Genomic DNA, 24,144 nt, shown 5'->3' on the forward strand with positions numbered 1-24,144 from the left:
AAGTTCTTGAACATTTGTTTTGGTGGACATAAGCACTCATTTCTGTTGGGTACACACTCGGAAATTGGACTTGCTAGTTATGGTGTGCATATATTTGGCTGTAGTTGATGCTGCTAAACAGTTTATCAAAGTAATTACATCAATTTACACTCCTACCAGTTATGCAGAGAATTCCCATTGCTCCATATCCTTGACAGGTGTTACTATCATCAGCTCTTTTCATTTGAGTCGCTCTGGTGAAGGTAAGCCATGCTCTTATAAACTATGAATGGCACCTTAGAATGAGTTATAAGCCCTCAGAAAAGGAAAGACCAAGAGTTTGCTTCTGGATCTTACATGAATCTGACTTGATACTACTCCCTGGTCTCAATAAAATGAGGCTTACATTTCTGGCCACCTACTAGGTGAAGGGGAGTCTCCCCAAAGAATAGAAACAGACTAACAACTGGCTCACAAATGCGATTAAGGCAAATAGAGAAATGGGTCAGAGCCAAGGGCAAGACTGTCACCTCTATGGTCAGAACCACAGAGACCTCCAACAGAGGGGTGAATAAAGCCTCGTCAAAGTCAGTCCACCTTTTGAACTGGACTATTAGAGCAGAACTAGTTTGAACTTAGTAAGGAAGTGCTTACCTCATGTAGAGGGTCAGACAACTGTCACTACAGTTATTGTATTTTGAGCACTTTGTATGCGCTACACACAGTGCTTTTCGCTTTATAGAATGTAATAGTTAGGACTGTTGGGTTGTAAATAACAGAATCCAACCTAATTTTTAAAATATTTATTTTTATTTCCAGGGTACATGTGCAAGATGTGCAGGTTACATAGGTAGACATGTGGCATGGTGGTTTGCTACACCTGTCAATCCATCACCCAGGTATTAAGCCCAACATGCATCAGCTGTTTTTTCTAATGCTCACCCTTCCCCGACCCTACCTCCTGACAGGCCCCAATGTGTGTTGTTCCCCTCCCTATGTCCATGTGTTCTCATTGTTCAGCTCCCACTTATAAGTGAGAACATGTGGTGTTAAGTTTTTTGTCCCTGCATTAGTTTGCTGAGGATAATGGCTTCCAGGTCCATCCACGTCCCTGTAAAGGACATGATCTCATTCTTTTTTTATGGCTGCATAGTATTCCATGGTGTATATGAACCACATTTTTCTTATCCAGTCTATCATTGATGAACATTTGGGTTGATTCCATGTTTTTGCTATTGTGAATAGTGCTGCAATGAACATATGCTTGCATTTATCTTTGTAACAGAATGATTTACACTCCTTTGGGTATATACCCAGTAATGGGATTGCTGGGTCAGATGGTATTTCTGGCTCTAGATCTTTGAGGAATCACCACACCATCTTCCACAATGGTTGAACTAGTTTACATTCCCACCAACAGTGTAAAAGTGTTACTATTTCTCCACAACTTTGCCAGCTTCTCTTGTTTCTTGACTTTTTAATAATTGCCATTCTGACTGGCATGAGATGGTATCTCACTGTAGTTTTGATTTGCATTTCTCTAATGATCAGTGGTGTTGAGCTTTTTTTCATATGTTTGTTGGCTGCATGAATGTCTTCTTTTGAGAAGTGTCTGCTCATGTCCTCTGCCTACATTTTAATGGGGTTGTTTGTTTCTTGTAAATTTGTTTAAGTTCCTTGTAGATTCTGGATATTAGACCCTTGTCAGATGGATAGATTGCAAAAATTTTCTCCAACTCTGGACCGACCTGCTTATTAATAAAGGTTAATTTACTTAAAGGACAGCTATTCTGAGATTCTCCTTCTCTTTATATAAAGGTGATAAAATTTATTCCTTGTTATGCAATAATGATGGGTGGATGATAATTGCTGCTTGTTATTGGTAAATGTTCCTTTTAACTATACGTATAGTTTGTAACACTAGGCCATTCCCCTCTTCCCACCAATCAATATTTTTTTTTTGAAGTGTGTGTGGGGCTGAATTTTGCTGCTACATGGCAAGCAGGTGAGAAAGTTACTGTTTCACACTGTTCTCTAATACATGTGCACTTTCATCCTGTATCCAAGAATAGCCCTCAGGTTCTTGTCAGCAACATCCTCTCTATTCATGTAGTCAAAGGTTAGGTGAGTTTGTGTATCTGATTTCTCAGCATATCACTAATTTAAGGCAGCAAAGTAGAGAATGGGGAGGGGCTACTTGAGTCAAAATGAAGCCAAAATGAAATTTTAGTGAACCAGAAAGGAGAATTAGAAAGGTATTAATGGTAAAGCATAGTCTGGACCATTTAATTTAGGGATAAAACAGTTGAATATCTACCCAACAATTTACAGCATAATATTGTTTGTTGTCTATAAGGGTGACCCTAAGTCATCAACAAATACATTTTCTCTAGTGTGTCGTATTTAAGATCATAGAAATTTGTATATCTTTTAAAAGATGCCCGTAAGAAAAGTTAAAATGTTTAGGTTTTTCACACTTAGAGAGTTATAATAAGCTGTAAAAGTCTTTTATGTGGAATAATTTAGTTCTTGGCAATAGAAGATAAGTGAAGGTATTACTCTAAGACGTAAAAAGAGAAATAGATGTATTATTGATTACTTGACAAACAGTGTCATGTGTGGCTTGAATGATGAATTTAGTTGACTACTTAGTGTGAAACTGCTTCTTTAGATTTCTGCACACCCATCTGTGTAATGAGTTAGCTAATCCAGAACATTTCTAGGCATGGCACCATAGTAGGTGGTTTCCAAGTCTCTGGCACTTTATTCACTTTATTAGGTGGATTCTGTCACTGAAGTATTTCTCTGCAACCAATAATTCTCTTTTCTTTTCTTCTTTTTCTTCCTCCTTCTTGCTTCTTTCTTTTCTTCCTTCTTTCTTTTCTTCTTTCTTCCTTCTTTTTTCTTTCTTTCTTCTTTCCTCCTCCTCCTCCTTCTTCTTCCTCCTCCTTCTTTATTTAAAAAAACTCCATTAACTCTTAATACAAACTATCAGATTTACTATCTGTAACACAGTTACATTGCTTAGGATGAAAACATTGCTTACCTATCAAGCAAATATTCTTCCCATTGCGTGGGAGGCAAGAATTCTGCCACTGAACCAGCAATGCTTCCTCATATTCTTCTCATTTCTTGGTGTTTATGCAGTTGTCTGTGCTCATTGTTAATAGTTGCTATTTGGTTGCAGTTAAAGATTGGCCTCTGGTTACCCTATGAGTAAAGAACCATTAATGAATTGATTTGGGGGGCTTTGTTACATATTCTGCTTTTAGGGCTAATTTTAAAATTAGCTATTAAATTTTAAATACTTTAATTTTTAAAAATTGTTTTAGATAGAAAAATTGAGAAAATAGGAGAGAGAGTTTCTATATACCTCACACCAGTTTCCCTTGCCAACATCTTACATTAGTATGGTACAATAGTTATAATTAAGAAATCAATACATTTTTATTAACTAAAGTCCATACATTATTCAAATTTCTTTTGTATTTACCCAGTGTTATCTTTCTGTTCTAGGATCCTATCCAGGACACCACATTCCACTTAGTTATCATATCTCATTAGACTCCTCTTGGCTGTGATCATTTTTCACACTTTTCTTGGTTTTGATGACTTTTACAGCTTTGAAGAGCTCTGGTGAGATATTTTGTAGACTGTCCCTCTATTAGACATTGTCTGATGATTTTCTCGTGGTTAGATTGGGATTGTGTATTTTGGGAAGAAAGACCACAGAGATAAAGTGTCATTTTTATCACATCACATCAAAGGCACACACTATTCATGTAATTTATAACTTTTGATGTTGAACTTAAGCATCTTGACTGAGGTAGTGTTTCTCAGGTTTCTTCACTGTAAAGTAACTTTTCTCCCCTTTCCTCCTTCGTTTGCTGTACTCTTTGGAAAGAAGTCAGTATGGGTAGCCCCCACTTAAGAGTGGAGTATCTACATAAATTATTTGGAATTCTTCTGCCCAGATTTGTCTCTTCATTTATTAATTATTCAATCAATTATTTATCAGTATGAACTTAGTTATTTTATACTTTGTGTTATAATCAGATACTACTTTATTTTATTGTGCAAACTGTTCCAGCTTTGGCCACTGGAGCTCTTTTAGTTAGCTCCTCGCTTCCCTTTGATGGACTTTCATGGTTGTTTTTGGTTTTATTTTTAAAAATCACTTCAGTTTCTAGCACTACAAGATGCTCTAGGCTTATCTTGTGTATTTCCTAGAAGCGGTCATTTCTCCAAGGAGTAGGGCTAATTTTGATATATGATTTTACGTCTTAAGTAAAAAAGGCTTTAGCTAAGGACAGGTTCAAAGTCAGTCAGAAAACATTTGCTAACGTGCACTCATACAACCATTACCACACCTAAACTCTGCGGCAGGATGAAAAAGATAGGTACGTACACTCCAGCCAACACATTATTGGTATTCCTGCTTGGTTCCAAGTTTCAGGCAGCCTGTTATCTTCATTCCTCCTTAAACATTATTATGAGTGACATAACAGACAGGCTAATTGCAGATGAGAGGAAAACAAACCCAAACATTTTCGCTCCAAATTATCAGTACTATAGTGTGAAAAGAGACTCATGATATATACATTGCTTTTCAAACCAGTGGTACACACACCTCAGGGTACAAAGCAGCAAGTCAAGGAAGAGGCAAAATCAAAGTAGTATCTTAGTGTATCATCCAATGTCTTTAATACTTAGGGTTACTCAATAATAACAAGTTGTTATTAAAGCTAAAGGGGTAAAATTCTATTTTCAGATTGAAACCAGGTTTGACATATGAAAAATTTAAATTTACTTAAAAATAAATGAAACATGAATAATTTTATATTGGTGGAGCTAGCTACATGTTCATATTTGAAGGGTCCTTTATTATTATTGGTGATTTGACCAAAGTTTTAAGAAATGCTGATATGGAGTAACAGTAAATTAGCACTAATTGGTTAATAATCTTTAGCTAACAGTTAAAAATGGCTTGTTTTGTTCTGGAAAGCCAACCATTCAAGACTAGAATTGGCCCCTAAGGGAAATGTATGGCTCCTCTTCATTCTCCCTCACTTCCTCCCAGAGGAGAAGCACTGTTCTAGTTAGGACAGGTTCAAGAATCCAGAGTTGGGTTCTTGGGGATTTGATCACTTCAGATTTCTCTTGAATTTCTAGGCCATGAGGCTGGAGTGTAGGGAAGCTGCCCATCCTTAGGCAAGTCTGACCAGCTCTTCTGGGCCCCCCACCCCCATTTTTCTGGACCCATCAGAAGGACCTGGACTCTTTTCATTCAGGGTTCCTTTGCCCCAGGAAGACCTAAAGTGGGCAGTCTGGACCAGAGCTGCTTTAAGTACTAGAAAAGATATTATCCTACTTCTCTTTATATGCTGGCTTTCTCTTTCTGGAATTTGCCCTTCCCTTGAAATAAGATGTAGAAAGTCAAGCTGTGAATGTGGGTTTAGGAAAAAACAAGCAACCTTTTGGCCTCTTTTGGGCCTTGGTCTATGTGAACTGCTATAACAGAATACCAGAGACTGGGGAGTTTATAAACAACATAAATTTATCTCTTACAGTCCTGCAGTTCAAGATCAAGGCTCTGGCAGATTTGGAGTCTGAAAAGGGCTGGCTTCCTGGTTCTTAGATTGCTGTCTTTTCACCGTGTTTTCACATGGCAGAAGGAATCTATGGGGTTTCTTTTATGAGGGTACTAATCCCATTCATGAGAGTTCCACCTTCAGGACCTAGTCACCTCTCAAAGGCCCCATCTCTAAACACTATCACATTAGAAATTAGGTTTTAACATACAGATTTTGAGGGGACACAAACATTCATTGTAAAGCATTCAGTCTTCTTAGACCTTAGTCTACTTATACTTAAAAGATGTACTTCATATGGTTTAATTCAATTCTAAAGAGATTAATTTGGATGTTGGGACAAAAGCCTCATAGTAGTAAAAAGTAGGTCTTTACTTGGCTATGAAATCAGGAATTTAATTTGGGGGCAGGAGCAGGGAGAGGGATGTGTTGACGAGGTTCAAGAATTTGGACTTGGGTCCATTTTCCATGTCAAATGAAAACCAACCTAGATACGAACTATTATACTAGCCAAGGGGTAGTATTCTGTGTAGCAAGGGTGGTATTTAATCACATTATAAATTGTCAGAAAATACATATTGTTCCAATAATTTATACTTTGGAAAAGTTCTAGCTTTTTTTTTTTTTTTTTTTGAGATGGAGTTTTACTCTTTATTGCCCAGGTTGGAGTGCAGTGGCACCATCTTGACTCACTGCAACCTCTGCCTCCTGGGTTCAAGTGATTCTCCTGCCTCAGCCTCCCGAGTCGCTGGGATTACAGGCGCCGGCCACCACACCCAGTCAATTTTTCTATTTTTAGTAGAGATGGGGGTTTCACTATGCTGGCCAGGCTGGTCTCGAACTCCTGACCTCAGGCGATCCACCTGCCTCGGCCTCCCAAAGAGCTGGGATTACAGGAGTGAGCCACTGCTCCTGGCCCCTAGTTTTTCCTGTCTAAATGAAAAACCAGTGATTAAACATCTTTTGGAAGCATCTACCCATACAAGGATTTGAAAATAATAGGACAAATAAAGTGCGTGAAACTCATGTGTATCAAGGTAAACATATCTTTATCAGATATTCTCATTTCTTTATTCTTATGATTCCAAAGTTTACTTTGGTTGACAAATGAGGTATCTTATTTAGAAGGAAAAAAAAGTAATTAATGGTTAAACATTTTTGAGCAAGAAAAGGAGAAAAGTATGAAGATACTTCAACTTCGTACTTAAACTTAACTTCATACTTAAACCAGAATGTCTTTAACTGGTTTAAGTATGAAATAAAGAACAGTATGAAAGACTTCCTGGGATGGCAGATAGTGGGAATTATCCATTATTATTTATTACTAAACTCTCACTAATTAAATGGGGTTCAGGATTAAAGGAAATCATGAAGGCAGATATATTTATCATTCTAAAAACACACTGAGGTCAAAGGATATAGAGAGATGTCATGGCACAAAAACCAGGAAGTCAGTGCTGTGAATCAGTATCTTGCTCTTCCCCCTTCAATAACAATGTCAGACTTCAGTCAGTGATAGCAGATGAATCTTCTGCTTTAAACGCTCTCATGTGACATACGAAATTCATTTCTAGTGTAGAATATGTAATAAGCAGCTTAATGACACATGTATTCCATGAAATCTTGACAGGGCTCCTCTTAACTCATATGAATGAACACAAGTTGGTTTTCACAAGTTAATTCATAAAGATTAACATGAGTTGGTAAATACATTTTTAAGGGCATCCCTTAGTGATTGACTGCCCTCATAGTTTGTGTGTGTATATATACACATATATACGGCCATATATATATATATATGCACCTTTCTCCCTTCCCCATCTCTTTTTATTAACTGCCGTGTTTTAGTAACATTTTATGTATCTGGTCAATTTACACCACTAGTCAACTAAATATAAAAGATAATGTTATCCATTAAAACAAGGGTTCCAACCTGGTGACGTGCAGGGCAAATCAATCTGTAGATATATTTGGTTTGATCCACTCAGTTCTAAAAAGATCTGGAAATAGCACACAAAAATTTGAGTTTGTGGCTTTCCCTTGATATATCAGATCTTTTAACACTAGACTGGAATTTCATGTGGCTAGGATTTGCTAGAGCAAAATATTAGAATGTCCCTTTAGGTAAGCCCTACCACTCTGTGTTGCTTCCACCTAGCCAATTTCACTCGTTAAATACCTATCTGGTCCCTGTAGGCATATGCACATGCAACCCCTAGATTAAATTGATGTGCGTGGTAGTGGTGGTGGCAGCAGTGGTGTGCATATGTGTTTATAAATTAAACATTCAATTAAGATGGCTTAACAAATAGTCTCAACCCATGTGAGTTAAGGAATTATGATTTGTGTTATAATTCATTCCTTTAACATTAACAGCCCATCAAATAGTAAAATATTCTTGTAGGGATAAACATAATAGATTCCAAACAATATAAACAAATATGTTATTAATCAATAATAAAAATATAAATAAAAATAAATACAATATTGTAAATACTATGAAAACAGAACTTCCCATATTTATAGAGCTGCAAACTAATGCCATGAAATCTTTATCTCTACGTCTATTCTCCTCCCTTCTGAGTTTTCCCTCCCCAAAAGTATTACAGAAAAGTCATAACCTATTTTTCTTAAAGAAGATTTATTTTGGATTAAGTGATTTCATGATGCAACATGGTTTTAAACAAAAATAGAGATCAGTATGAAAATAAAACAAATTGTACACATTAAAATATCTTTCCCTCAAAGCATTTCGGAATCATAAAAAATACAACAAAAGAGTCAGGGGTTCAGTTGAGAATAAGAATACAGACTTCCCAGAAAATAAACAACTAGTCCCAGTTTAGAGTCCTAGGCCCCATGTAGTACCACCCAGATACCATTTCTAGGATGTCAACAATCTGCATGATTTACTTTGGAGAAAAAAATTACATATAAGGTGGAGAGCTGTATAACCCTAGTGCTAACAGCAAGCATCTCCCATTATTATTCTCCATTAACAGTCACATTAAATAAATATGAAGCTTAAATCAATGCAAAAACTGAAATACCACTATTAACTGTGACACACTGTGTGGTGAACGTAATGACTGAGGTTGGTGAAGAGAAATTAAAAGATTAAAAAAAATACACCACCTGTGTTCTACTGAAATCTTAGAAATAATTTTTTTACAGAGCCTTAATATTAAAAAGTAATCATTATTATAAAATTAGATTAATACTTTCAGTAAGAGGCGAGAGAGATGCATGTATTTTTATTCATTTATTTTGGAATGCCTGCATCCCTATTATAAATACATGTAATTTTAAGCACTTTCCAACACATTAACAGCCCCAAATTTTACTTATGCTATCATATAAAGAAAAATAGGTTGTAATTACATCTTTTAGAGCATTAGGGTCCTAAAACAACATCCCATTCTGTGTTAATTTCTGGTTAATCCTTCCAAGATAATTCTTGAACATCATCCATTCTTTTTTACGAAGGTGATAGTAATCAGAAGTTGACTGCTGGTTCCCTACCTGCATCAGTAAGAGCTGATTCAGTTTGAATCACACAACATGGCTATCCACACTCCTCAGGTTGTAATATCTTAAAAGTCAGACAGAAAGATATCACCTGCCCAAGGGCACTAGACATAAAAATCACATACATAAGTTTAATTTTCCTGTGTTCCCCAGAAACCATACAACCAGGGCCATCTTATTCTGCTGAGCTGTTCAATTACAAAAGCCAAATAAGCGACTTTGCAGATAAAATCTAAGCAAATGTATTTTCGGTCTTAACTTCCTGACTTGGAAACACTGATTCAGTCTCCATTTGCAATCTCACTCTTAGGATTTCGCTTTCCAGATTAACAGAGAGCATTTATCTTTAAAAATCATGAAAATGTCTCAAATGCTACTCTAATGTCAAGGGATGTCTGCTAAAAAAACAAATAAGTATAATGAAGTAAAAGCACGCTTTCTTTTATTTCATACATGGTGTTCAATAATAGTAACAATAATTCTTAAATGAAAAAAAAATCCACAACATAATTTCATGCTAAATTGTTGAATCTCCTGATTAAGCTGTGGTTAGCTTTAATACTATGGGACTAAATTCCATTTTGCAATACAGAAAATGTTAAATTACTGAAGCTATAAAATGAGAGTATTTCCCATCAAGTAGATCAAACTGTGCTTTCATCGGGGAGCATAGCTTTCTTCCTCTCAGCCGGAAACCAGACTGAAGTATGTTCCTACCCCCACCAGCATGCCCTGAGATGATCCATCCATCGTTGTTTTAACTTTCCCTCCGCTGTACTACTGTCCTAACCATCCTTTTGCTCCTTCTGGCCCAGATGGCTATGATATGGACAGCACACACACGCCCCTCCTTCCTGCCAGCTCCTTGGAATGGAGTTACCACTCTGAATCTTGACAGTTGATCAGTAATTAGCATTACATTCTTGGGGGGGCGGCACAACTGCTGGACTCCTCTTTCCTTTTTATTTTTATCACCCTTTCAGTGGGCAGCAGCTGGCCTTAAGCCACAATTCAGAAAGCTTTAACGTCTTTGGCATTCCTTTACATCCATACTAGACAAACAAATTAATTTACAAAACACAAATGAACGGAAAGAAACTAAGTTTTGGAAAATTAGAGTCTAAAAGTGACATTCTTATTAAACTCCTATGGTAAGATGGAAGTAAAATGGCTAAGGTCCAGAGTGCTGTCCCTCACCTACTAAATCAGAAAGCAGATAAAACAGCAAGGCCCAGTGGCTCATGTCTGTAATCCCAGCACTTTGGGAGGCCAAGGTGGGAGGATTGCTTGAGCTCAGGAGTTCAAGACCAGCCTGGGCAATGTGGCAAAACCCTGTGTCTACAAAAAATACAAAAATATTAGCTGGGCATGGTGGTGCATGCCTGTAGGCCCAGCTACTTGGAGGCTGAGGTGGGAGGCTGGCTTGAGCCTGGGAGGCGGAGGTTGCAGTGAGCCAAGATCATGCCACTGCACTCCAGCATGTGTGACAGCCAGACCTTATCACAAATAAACAAACAAAAACAAACGAAAACAACTGCCAGCACGGTGGCTCACACCTGTAATTACTCCTAGCACTTTGGGAGGCCAAGGCTGGTGGATCACTTGAGCTCAGGAGTTTGAGACCAGCCTGGGCAACATACTGAGACCTTGTCTCTACAAAAATACAAAAATTAGCTGGGTGTGGTGGTGTGCGCCTGCAGTCCCAGTTACTCAGGAGGCTGAGGTGGGAGGATCGCTTGAGCCTGGGAGGTGGAGGTTACAGTGAGCTCACGTTGTACCACTGCACTCCAGCCTAGGCGACAGAGCCAGACCATCTCAAACAAACAAACAAAAAAGCAAAAGACCCTGAAACTCAGACTCAGTTTGGAGATTAGACCACATTCTTCTTATGCATGTCTTTATTATGCAGGGTTACAGATACCTCTTAATAATGGCATTGCATCATTTCACATAAATACGGAGTTTCCTGAATAAGGTTAAATTGAACAGACTCCCATCTTCATTATAAGATATTTGCCTTGTTAGAAGTGGTGAAATCATAAATAAAATTTGTGTAGAAAGTCAGGAAAAAAGTCACTAGGATGAATGTGAGGAGGATGGGAGGAAGAGAGAAGCTGCAGTGGCTCCTTCTTGGATATCACTGGAATTCAGCTATCAGGGCTTACTAGATCCATCCCTAGTAAAAATTAAAAAATAAAATAAGGCTTCTGATTAGTGTTTTCCATTATCTTGTTTCCAAATAATACTTGAGAAAAGTAAACGACTCTTCTGTATAAATCCATCAAAAGCAATCACATTTTGCCTTCTGTTTTTAAAATTTCTCATGTCAAGTCATGAAATGCAAATAAGTCTATGGGGAAATTTTTTCCATGAATATACTAATTTCTTCGTGGACTTTACAGAAGGTGTCACATTTTAAATGTGTCTGTTTAAGAAAGTGAGAGTTTGGAGGAAGCATCTTGGAAACCTCATTGAATGTGGAATATACTGGTACAAACATTAGTCTCCACATTTCTCAAGATGAAACACAGAATTGTGACTATGAAGTAATGAAACTGATGCCACAAGCCATCCATGAAAATCAGCTTCAACCCAGATGGAACATGATGCTTGTACCCTACAAAGTGCGTGAGGAGCTAAACGGACGATGCACCTGAAAGTACTTTGAAACTATAAAGCACTATGCAAGCATATTCTACCATTACTTTCAAACACTTGAATGCATTTTTACCATTTCTGATTGTTGCACAGGTAAAACAGATTTTCCTTTATTTATTGCAGAATTTCTGCTAAATTATAAACACAATATATGCTAGAAAATTGGGATCATACTTCTTTGACCAAGATCCATTCATTTTGTGCACAAGAAAAATGTTTTGACCCCAGAAGTGGTTTGGGCTCAGGGATTGGGATTTTTCACACTGAAAATCAATGGTACATTGTAGAATAGATGAAGGGAAACAGGGAAACTACCTGACTCAATTTTGGCATTTCGTTGATAATTTGAAAATCCTTGAGTTGCTCCTTCACGGATCAGCTCCCTACACACTTTACACTCTCATTGTGTAAGTGCATCCTGGCTTCAACACTTGACCAGTATTGACACACTATTACTTGCCATTACTTCCCAATAGAAACAGCATTGATATAATTTTTTTTAAGCCACACTATCATCTATATATGAAGCCATTATTGAATCTCCCAGGTGGAAAAAACTGTTATCTTCTCTCTTCACTCCTTGATTGTAGAACTTACCAAATTTTATTAAAAACACTTTTTTGAACCTTGGGGTCTACCCTACTACACTGTGAACTGAGCTTTTCAAGGGCAGATTTAGACTCTTGTAGCTCCATCGTCAAGCAAACATCAAACTGGCACAGAGGGAATGCCAGTGATGTGCTTGTTCCCTCATCTAAGAGACGTTCTGCATACATATATGATGTATTAAGAGTGTCTTCTATAGTATAAAGAGCATCACTTAAAACAAGACCAGAAAGCCTAGTGATCTGGGCTCACAGTCCAGAAGACAATATTTATGGATATTTCTAATTGTAGAGTATATGAAAGTCTAATTTATTCTGTGGAAATGTTATTTAATATTTTATATAGTTATTACTGGCTGTTTTGTTTTACTAAGAAAGAATAATAGATAAGTTAGCATGGTGTTCTGATATGCTAAGTACATCTTTGATAATTCCCAATCTGAGAACAGTATCAACTAGATGATTATACTAATTAAGAATGTCTACATACATTAAAGTGTACTGTTATTTGGGAAAAAGTTGGATGCCTTAATAAAGAAATAGATTTGTTAGAAATAATTAAGGAGATACATTTTATTTCAAATCTCTTTTACCTAATAATATGAAATATCATTACTAAATGTCTCAAACCAAACTGAACGCTAACATGGTCTTTGAATGTATTTTTGAAAGAAATGCAACCTTTATCTGCTGCTTAGAGAATGCCAGCCCTGAAACATCTTATATACCATCAAAGATGTGACCTTAAAAAAAAGTGTGTTATACTACTTTTCCTTATCATGAAAAGAATACAAACAAGTGAAAACAGTTTGCAAAATTAAATATATACTTGTATTCATGATCAATAAGTACAAACTAACATTTCCAGTTAAAATTTTTTCTTTTTTTCTCTTCCAATTATAGTATACAGAGAGCTCTTCCTTTCTTATTTCCAGGTTTCTATAACCCTTTTTCAGAACATTTCTTCACACTGCAGTGCGTGCCTTTGGTGCAGGAGTGTAACGTAAGTGCTATTCCTCTTGAGGGTCCCAATAGTAAACATAGCTTAACTCACAGGAGAGCAATCAGTTCTTACAAAACACCTATGAAAACTATGCATATGACCTCTATAAAATGTAAGATTGCCAACATCCCATAATAGGAATTCCATGGCTGCTTATAAATATAGATCTCAAAGAAATGTTTGGGCAATGCCTGTAAACCCATAGGCTGGCAAACCATATGTTAATCCAATGCTTTTATGACCCCCAATTTAACTTCACTCTGTTGAAAATCTGATTAGTCAAGAAATAAACAAAGATGTGGAGTAATCCCAAAAGCAATTAAAATGAAGAATACCTTCTCATAAAATTAAGCAGAAGTAAGACTAGTGATGTCATGCAGTTTTGGAGATGCCATAGAAAAACTGTTTCTTAATATTAATAAGAAAATTATGCATCAGTGAAAATGCAGGCTTAGAAATATAGTTCTGAGTTTCAATTTGTGATGTCTTCACTGATGAGGGAAAATGGAATTCTTATTACTGATCTCTTCAGTGTTGCTGATGGCTCCTTAACTGAGCTTAGTGTTTAATGATGCTGTACAAATAAAAAGCAGTGGGGGAAATACGAAATATCTGTATTAAATGCCATCCTGTAAAGTATTTGATGGATGGAAGAGAGTCTAATGCATTTTAAATAAATGCATATCATACTATCACATATAGTGAATCTTAAAAAATTATTACTTAGATGCACAGTCCTTGTAGTGGTAGACACGGCACTGTGAAGGAAGTTTGATTTAGAAGCTATTTTCTATTATACTTCTCAAGTGATGGAGTTGCTGTTAGTCATATTGTAATGTCCCTTCACCTTTGGTACATTCAGTGCAAAATATTTGGGGGATTTTTTTTACCTTTATAAAAATAAAAGGCCCTTTTGTTTCCTTGAGAGTGCTTAAAAGGATACATATTAGCATGATGCCCGAGTATGCATGGAACATGAAAATGGAACGAGTGATACATACAGTATGATAGGTAGGTTCTTATATACATCTTAAAGAACAGAAACATAATGAACCTACAAAAAATAAACAGAACTCACTGTGTACTTTTTCCTGATATGCTGTGATTAATTGCTAGTTATTTTAAAATTGTTTTCATGCATTATAAAGCATAAAATCTGTCATTAGTAATTCACTGAATAATGGTTTGTCTTTAGCCATAATTACACACATACCACTTGCATATACATTGTCACAGACCATCTTATTGCAGATCTGTAAAGGTACCTCATATTAACTTGGTTTCATTTTCACTCATGTCCCATGAAAGCGGAAACCTATGGTGCACACCATGCAGGCACTCATAAGTGAGAAATGAATATTCTGTTATAACTTAGGGCTTAAATGAATGTACTTTCAGGAAATATATTTACTTTTATTATATTATTTAACTTGCACTAATTTGAAGATTGGGCCAAGTGCTGCCAGTTTGGCTTGAACCACGTTCAAGGGTAAGTTTCAAGATTCTCCTGAGTCCCTAAAAATTACCGTGGAGCTGATCATGTATGGGTTCATCTTTGTCTTGGAACATAACAAATGGAAAAAGTTTGGCAGTCAAGAACTGTTGATTGAAAGACGGTTGGGTTGTTCCCTGGGCATCAAGCTCACCCAAATCCTTCCAAGAGGACTCATCTCCAGTCCCCAAATGTGACAGAACACTTGTTCCTGGAAAACAACAGCACGTAGCATTATCCTAAAGGAAGCATCCTCTTGAAACTTCCAATGTTCAGTCATCCTTCTAGAAGGCAGCTTCTCAAACTGCCTGTCCACAGAGATGGGCATTCTGCTTCCAGGTCACTCAAGTCCAAAAGTACTGGTTTCTTCAACTGCTGTCAACAGTTTCTCATAAAGCATGGAAAAGGATGGGTAGGGGGGCAGATCCAGACGGTTAAAACATGTGTGCGCTCTGAAAACACAAGAAACAGCACATAGTTTAGAACAGGTCGAGTGAAATGAAAATGTGTGGGGTGTGTCTGTGTGTGTATGACTGTCTTTCACATTCAAATTTATTTGTTGCCAATTTTCACACTCATTTTGAAAAATCTTTGAAAACATTTTGACCTTAAAAATTCAGAACTGAATTTCTCTAAGGAAAAGAGGATATTTAAAAAAATACTTTATTTACATTTCACCAACATTTAAAAGCTATATTACATATAAATGACCATTTATTGAGTGGTCTAAGGATTACAAAGACAAGTTTGGTTTTAGTTTCTCTTTTGATGTTAGATTGTTTTTCTAATACATGGACATAAGGCCTTGCAAAGTAGTTCATTTTGAGTTGGCATATGCCTGGGTGTCTCTTCAATACTCTGAAGTTAGGCATTTTTTCATTTTCTTGGAGAGGGAAGAGCAGTCAGTGTCTATGAGGGTCCGCCTCATGGCTTAGAGTCTTGGGAAATTCCCTGGCTGGGCTTTTCTAAGTCAGTAGGCCATTATTACTTCTTTGAATTGTGTATTAAAATTTGCTTTCTCCCAATACACAATAACAAAATAAGCAATTAAATCATTACATTAAGTGTTCTTTTTTAGAAATACTTCTTTTGCCAAGATAGGAAAAAAATATGTTTTCCTGTTATTTGCATCTGAATCACAATAAAAAGCAGACAGTCTCCAAATAGTACATCTTATCAGGAAGCAAATCTGCACTTTTGACATGAAATAGGAAACATTCTATTCTGAATGTACAACAGCTTGTTTGGGGGACCTACATAACTTTGACTTAAAAAAATACTCCTGAATGAATAAGAAATTTTAGGAACTATAATTATTAACAGGCTATTTCTACAAAGTCGCATGTTTATACTTATACTCTAATAAATCCCTTTTCCTTATGAAATAAATATAATTAATATTCCTGGATGCAGTGTAATGTAGTGGGAAGACCAGAGATTTGCAGTTGGACATAACTTGGGTTTGGATTCTAGCTCTACCAACAAGTGTGTGATTTGGAGTGAGTTATTAAAACTCTGAGCCCCTATTTCTCACCTTTAAAAGGGTGGTTATACAACTTGTCTCAGAAGGATGCGAGGATTAAGTGAAATAACAGAAACATGCTTAACAGAATGACTGGCTCGTAGTGTTTGACCAATTAATAATAGTTGTATTGTTAGCTACATTTCATTCCTATCAACAAGATCTGACTCTAATTGCCTTCAGTGAATTGCCACAAAGAGTAATGACCCATGAGAACGATGAGATAATAAAAGGATAATAAAGCAGGTGTATGGCCACATGGCTTATTAAAAACAGGAATGTGAAGGGGATCTGTTAGATTGTAAGAATATAGATAGAGTATTTCTTATCCAAAATACTTGTCACCAGAAGTGCTTTGGATTTCGGATTTCTTTGGAATTTGGAATATTTGCATATATATAATGAGATATTTTGGGGGAATGCGACCCAAGTCTAAACATGAAATTCATTTACGTTTCATATACACCTTGCATACACAGACTGAAGGTAATTTTATACAACATTTACATAATTTGGTTCATGAAACAAAGTTTTGACTGCGTTTTTGACTGCACCCTGTCACTTGAGGTGAGGTGTGAAATCTTCTACTTGTGGCATCATGTTGGCACTCAAAAAGTTTGGATTTTGGAGCATTTTAGATTTAAAATTTTTTGACTAGGGATACTCAAACTGTATCAGTTTCAGGGTATAGAGATAGTACCGACTCACCCACTCCTAGTACTATAAACTCTGGGGTATATTGGTGGAAATCATCTAATGAATCTTTGCAGGCAAACCCTTTTTTGATACAATAATCATTTTAGAATTGCAATTGATATCCTTAGCCTGGAACCCAAATGGAGCCTCAAGAAAAGTCAAAACTCAACTTGTATACTAAAATAGAGTCCTAGGAGTGGTTTATAATCTATCACCTGTGAAACACTGGAATAAAAATATTACATAAAGATTTAGCTCTGTTCCAGGGGTAGGGGAGGAGGAAGCAGAAAAGTGGAATATGTTTTGAATGTAAGTATATGCCAAACTTTGTGTGTTAGGCAAATAACATTTATTATCCCATTAGACTAACAGATGATACCACAATACTATTTTGAAATTTTCATTTCTTTGGTTACCGATAAGGTTGAGCATGTTTCCCCCATGCGTCTTGCTTTTTACATTTCCTGTTTTGTGATCTACGCGTTCATCTCTCTTGCCTGATTAACTTTTCAATATTTTTACTGCGATAAAATACACAGAACATTCACCATTTTAACTATATTTAAGTGCACAGTACCATGGCATTAGTACACCTACATTATTTTGCAACCATCATCACTATCCATCTCCAGAACTTCTGCATTTTGCAAAACTGAAATCTGTATCCATTAAATAGTAACTCCCATTTCCTCTCCCCTTAGCCCCTGGAAACCACCATTCTACTTTGTGTCTCTATGAATTTCACTGCCCTATGTACTTCATATAAGTGGAATCTTAAAATATTTGTCTTTTGTGACTGGGTTATTTCACTTAGCATAATATTTTTAAGGTTCATGTTGTAGCATGGGTCAGAATTTCCTTCCTTTTTAAGGCTGAATAATATTCCATTGTATGTATATATCACATTTTCTTTATCCATTCATCCATCGATGAAAAGGAGTTTTTTTCCTACCGTCTGGCTATCGTAAATAATGCTCCTATGAACATCAGTGTACAATTATCTGTTGAAGTCCTTCTTTTCAATTTTTTGGGGGATATACACAGAAGTGCAACATCATACTGCATTTTTCATAGTGGCTGCAACATTTTACATTTCCATCAACAGTGCACAAGGGTTCCAATTTCTCTACATCCTCACCAACACTTATTTCTTGTTTTTTTTCTCATTTGTTTGTTTGTTTTATAATAGCTATTGTAATGGGTGCAAAGTCCATTCATCTTTTAAAGCCTTAGGATTTCTTATGGAAATCAAGAGAGACTCTCACTGTTGTTGAATTTGAAGAAGGAAGCTACCACGAATTCTACAGCTGCACAGAATGAATGCTGCCAACGACCCAAGGGAACTTGGAAGCAGATTCTTCCCTAGTTGGTCCTTCAGATGAGAATGCAGCCCCACTGACAGCTTGATTTCAGCCTGTGAGACCACGAGCAGAAGACCCAGCTCAGCTGTGCCTGGATGCCTGCTCCATGAAAACAGTGATATCATAAATGTGTGTTGTTTTACACTGCTAAATTTGTGGTAATTTGTTTTGCATCAGTAGAACCATTAACAGGTCTCAAGGCGGTGAAACAGTTCAAGAAAAGGTGGCAAATGTGATGTTAAGTGTGATACAGTAGTATCATCTATCCAGGGCAGGTGGTGAAACAAAGCTAAGAGTTGGCAGCAGTTCTTTCATTCTTCCAGATTTCTGAGTAGACAGACAGGAACTTCGAACGTCTCTTCGCCATTTCTGTAGTATCTTTGCAGGTACTCTTGAAGCTTATCCAGTAAATCCACAAGCCTGAATGCTCTTCCCAGTTCTCAACACAAAGGGAAGGACTAGACAATCTTTTTTGTTCCTCTTCAGTCATAAGACATAATCATGATTACCAATCCATAATCTAAAGCTATTGCTGCTTCATAAATTACATCTGGTTGCATAATATATGGTTACCATAACACAACTTTCCTTCTAATAAACTAAACGGTTCCTCTGGAAAATATTTTGTGATGATGGAGAAAGCATATATTGTGGAGGGAAACTGTGTGGAAAGATTAAATGGTTTTCCCAAGGTCAGAGCTGAGTCAGTGGCCAAATCAAGAACAGGACCTCAGTTCTGGTCTCCTAGGGAAAGTCCAACATTAAACTGAAAGCAGGGAGATTAATGCTCACTGGCTTTATTTTTTAACTTTTGGAAGCCTGAGTATTAATTTTATCCTACCTCTGACTATGAACTGTTATTCCTCAACATCCTACCAGATTGTCTACATTTTGAGGACAAGGATTGGCAAAATAAAGCTTCAGATATTTTTTAAATGAATAATTCAATCACAATATGCAGTAGCTCTGGGGAAAATGGCTGAGATTGGGTCAATCCAGAAAACCCTGAAAAATACCAGGGGATTTTTAGGTGACTATACCCTCTAGTTCAATCTCAGGCTTAACAGAAGAAGGCAAATACTCAAAAGAATACTTTACAGTGTATCAAAATCACTCCAGGAGCTTGTTTTACAATGGAGATTATTGGTTGCACCCCTTGTGATTTTAATTCAGAAGGTTTGGGTTGGGCCTGGGGGAATATGCATTTTAATAAACATGCCAAGTGAGTTTGATGCAGGTGGTCTCCACAATTGGAGAGACATCAAGTGGATTAGCAATATGATATCTACAATGGCTATTTGCACCAGTGTTTTGTGTGCTTGCAAAAATTTCAAAACTTCTTATAAACAAGACAGCATTGCTAATAAGGAAATTAAGGAATAGTGTGGTTAAATAAATTGCCCAATGTTTACCATGAACTTGCTCTATGAGCCAAGACCAGGAAAAACACAAAAAAAGGCAAGCAACACATAATCCTCGGAGGCTTTTCACACCCCCACCCCCACCCCATTCCATGTCCTAAGAAAACTCTAGCAGAAAATAACAGGAGGGCCCTGGACTGTGTTGATGTTGGCAGCAAAAGTGCATCCAGCTATTCAGTCTCAATAAAAGAACATTTTTCAAATCTTTCAAAGTCAGCCACACTAAAGCTATAATGGTTTTACCTCATTTTAATCTATGCAGCCAGAACCACTCAAGGAGAGCAGTTCTGAACCCATCTTTGGGAAATCATGCTGGCATCAATATTAAGAAGATTTAAAAATTCTCCAGACATCTGGTCTGACTTAATAGATCTCTTGGTGCTTTCTGGATTCTTCAAAAATGTTAACCAGGAGGTCACACGCTTACCCTCTCTTTTTCCCTACAGATAGACATGTCAATTAGACAAATCCAGTGAGCCAAAAGTACCAGTTACATTTCCATTTCCACAGATTGGTTCGTTGATTAATGTATTTCTCTCTGTGTATGTGAATGTACTTAATTTTCCAATTTGCATTATATTTCATTTATTTCTTCACTCACTGGATACTTACTAAGCACATACTCCATGCCAGGCATTCAGCTGTCCCCTGAGAGATGAGGATGAAAAGTCTGATTTCTGTCCTCAAGGATATACAGGCAAACAGACCCTCTAAAATGTGTGTAGCCTGTGCTCTGGGGCAAGCAGGAACTGAAATTCAGCCTTCCTTTGGCTCTGCTTGCCAAACTGTGAGCACTAGCTGTGGGCTGCATTTCTCCAGAAGACTAGGAGATACCTTTGTTTCATGAGTCCCAAGGATGGGCTATTAGTGGCCCTGCCTACAAACAGTTAGTAATACAATGAGTTACAAGTCTGCTCAGCAGAGCCAAGGAAGGTTCATAGAGGACGCTATTTGTGCCAAGGCTTGAAAGATTTGTCGGTGTGCAGGCTTTTTTCTGAATCAACAACAAGGAGAAGGATGTTCCCAGCAGATGGCCCGGAAGCATGACATTGCATCATCAGGAAACCTGAGAGGGGCAAGCGCCTAAGGGGCAGGAGCCAAGGCTGGACCTGAGGCCAGATGGGGAGGCACGGTCACATCAGGAAGCCAGGTGTATTCTTGCAAAGACCTTTTCTAGTTATTTCGTGGATGAAAGGAAGAAAAGTGGGTTGGCAGAGGTATCTTTAAATAAGGCAGGGAATATAAGATATGGGTAGAGGGACAGATGATGAATTCAAGGGCTTGAAATCAGCATGAGAAATCCAAAGTTACCAATCAAACAGTGACAGAATTCCGTTAAAAGAATCCAGTTATAGTTTTGTTAGCCTGGGTAGCTTTATTAACACAACTAATGGTATAACTTGTTAGGATTTTAAAAATATTCATAATTTATCTAATATCCTCATGAATACCTTCTTAGGTCATGATGTTTAGAGCAGAAATTCCTGTTAAGACCAGGGCACAAATATGTGTGTAACTTATGGCAGCACAGCACAATTCCCTGACCTTCACCAGGTGTTCGATAAAGTTGAATTCATGGAAAGAAATTCTATGGTGCTTGCTACTCCAACTACTCATTCGTCATATGCCATTTGGGGACCAATGATGTTGGTTCATGTAAATATCCATTACTTCTCTCCCTGTGTCTTAAGGTGAATGTATATCTCCTACAAGGTTCGGCGCTTAGTAAAGGCATGATGAGTATCTACAGGCAGGTGAGGGGAATTAATCTGCTCACTAATTAATGTTTTATTCCAAAGTCTCATTAGGTCACTTTGGTTAAGGTGCACTTGGATCTGTAAATACAAAGTGGAATGTTCCTATAGGGGGAATTCCTGTATCTGGGGTAACTAGCAGAAGAAACTCTTCAAACTATGTATTCTGAGCAGGTACCTTCTTCACTTGTGAACGCCTCTGGGGAAAGATAAAGAGGGTACATACATTTCAAATGTAAGAATTTAAACCCAACAGAATAAAGTCCACTAAGGACAGTTCCAGGAATGGAAACTCCTGTAAGTCCAAACAAAATATAAATACGCTGGTGAATATGGCGCATTTCTCACACACCTAAAGACTGTAAAGTATCCGGCCAGCCCTGAAGGCTACATATTAGGAAGAATAGTAATAATGGATAAATGTATTGAATGATGTTTTGGCCTTATTCTAAGCACTTTGCACATGTTATCTCATTTAATCTTCAAAACAACTTTGTAATATAAATGTTAATTTCTATCCCAACTTTTCAGATATGGATACAGAGATATGAAAGTCTGGATTATGATTTTGGAATTTCTTATCTGGAGTGGTCCATAGTTATCTCTCAAGTTTACAAATTCACTAAAAACAATATTTATGGAGAACATGTGCTAAGCACTGGGCTCAGTGCTAGGAGCAAAGTCATGATTAATTCAGATAAGGTACCTGTTCTCACAGGATTATATTTCAGAGGAGGAGACAGATAATCAACAAGTAAACCAATAACGGAACATGATGACTGAATTGGGTTAACTCTAGTGAAGGAAGTAAGGGGTGAGTGACAAGTGCACTAGGGACAGAAGCCTGGTGGACCTTTCTCAGGAGATCGCCTCTAACCTGAGTCCTGGGGACAAGAAAGAGCCAGGCACATGAAGGACCAGCAGAAAAGTGTTATAGGCAGCAAGTACCTGAGCCTTGAAGCATAATTGAGTTTGGCATATTTGAGGAATACCCAGAAGGAGGCTGGTGTGTGTCGTGGGTTGGGGGAGAGGGTACATGCTGAGGTCGCAGGAGGAGGCAGACAGGTCCCCAGAGGAAGTCCTTAGGAAGGAGTCTGGATTTTATTCTAAACTACCGGAGGGCGTAGGCAAGGGAGGGAGGTGACCTTGAGATGTTTGCAGATCCCAGCGGTTGTTGAGTGCAGAATGAATGAACGGCGGGATGTAGGAGAAGCAGGGCATTTAGCCGGCAGTCTGCTGCAGCAGTCCAGGTGAGGGGGGATGGTGTCGTGGACTAGGCTGGTGGAAAGAAATGAGCCCAAACTGGTTTTTGCTCTTGAGGCCAAGGAAAAGGTGGTAAGCATTCTTTAACTGTTGCAATGTCTGTCACTCACAAATAGACACTTTAAAATCTGACTTGTGGAACAGCTCTCAAGGACCTTTAGTAGATTTGACTTGGACTATCCTGTCCTCTGTTATCAGCCTCAACAATGCTGATGGACTGCAAGGGGAATGATTATCTCATTCCATTAAAGTCACAAATTCTTTCAATGGCGTGACTTTTACATTAATTACAGAAGAATCCCTTTTTTTAAATACAATCTGTTTTTTTGAGAAATTTACCCACCTCCCAAAGTAAAGACCAATCCAAAAGGCATATGACATTTAAGAACCTTTAATATGGTGATGTGATGGGTTAACTCTGATATGTTTTTGTTAGTACATGCAGATTCAGTGGCAGAATAAAGTGAAAATTTTAAATATAGTTATATAGAACTGAGTGAGAGGGCAGAGGAGAAAGGAGTTGAAGAGAGTCTTGGACCCGAGGTTAAACTACAGAGCAGACCACTGTATGAGAATCTCCTGTCAATTCTCTCCCACACCAAAAGCCACCTCAGCTGATCAGCAGGCAGTAGGGAATTAGGAAGACCAAGGAGGGACACCTCAAGGCAAATACAGAAAGGAGATGGCCCCAAAGGGTCCTTTTAGTGCTCATCTCTTGTTCTGATGGCTTTTCTTTTAATTGAGGAAAGTGACATTGTATTTCAGGACTTGGTTACTTTCCTGTATACTGGCTGATAATTCACTTTGACAGTAGACAATGCTCCCTATAATGGAGGAGGGAAAACTGAATTATTGATGACATTACAGAGCAATATTTAATGACATGGAAAGATGTTCTATGTGATAAACAGAATGTTGTTTTAAAATGTGTGTGTGTCTGTGTGTATCTGAAGAAACGAGTGAAATCACATACTCTAACATGTTAACACAGCTTATCTTAGTAGTTGACTTTTTTTTTTCTTCAGAAATGGGATCTCTCTATGTTGCCCAGGTTTGACTCAGACTCCCATGCTCAAGCCTTAGCCTCGCAAGTACCTGGGACTACAAGCATGCACCACCACACCCAGCTAGTAATGGATATTGGATTGATACATATGTAGTTATTTTAATATATATTTAATATATCCATATATTTCTTAGCAATTTTTTGTAAAATTTTTTTCTATAAATTAGAATTTAAAAGCAGGGTTTTTTTTGCTTTTTTTGTTTTT

The 24,144-nt window shown here is 37.4% G+C and overlaps 1 protein-coding gene across 2 annotated transcripts in view; it reads right to left on the minus strand.

Moving 5' to 3' along the window:
- Positions 1–13,169: 13,169 nt before the first annotated feature.
- HECW2 (HECT, C2 and WW domain containing E3 ubiquitin protein ligase 2) overlaps positions 13,170–24,144 on the minus strand; it is a 402,520-nt gene continuing 391,545 nt past the window's right edge. For both annotated transcript variants that reach the window (XM_011997186.1, XM_011997187.1), the window contains one exon: positions 13,170–15,308. In XM_011997186.1, the coding sequence (XP_011852576.1) occupies positions 15,197–15,308 (112 nt within the window). In that variant the 3' untranslated portion in view covers positions 13,170–15,196. The remainder of the gene's footprint in view (positions 15,309–24,144) is intronic.

Source organism: Mandrillus leucophaeus, unplaced genomic scaffold (genome assembly GCF_000951045.1).
Source record: "Mandrillus leucophaeus isolate KB7577 unplaced genomic scaffold, Mleu.le_1.0 Scaffold532, whole genome shotgun sequence".
NCBI lineage: Eukaryota > Metazoa > Chordata > Mammalia > Primates > Cercopithecidae > Mandrillus > Mandrillus leucophaeus.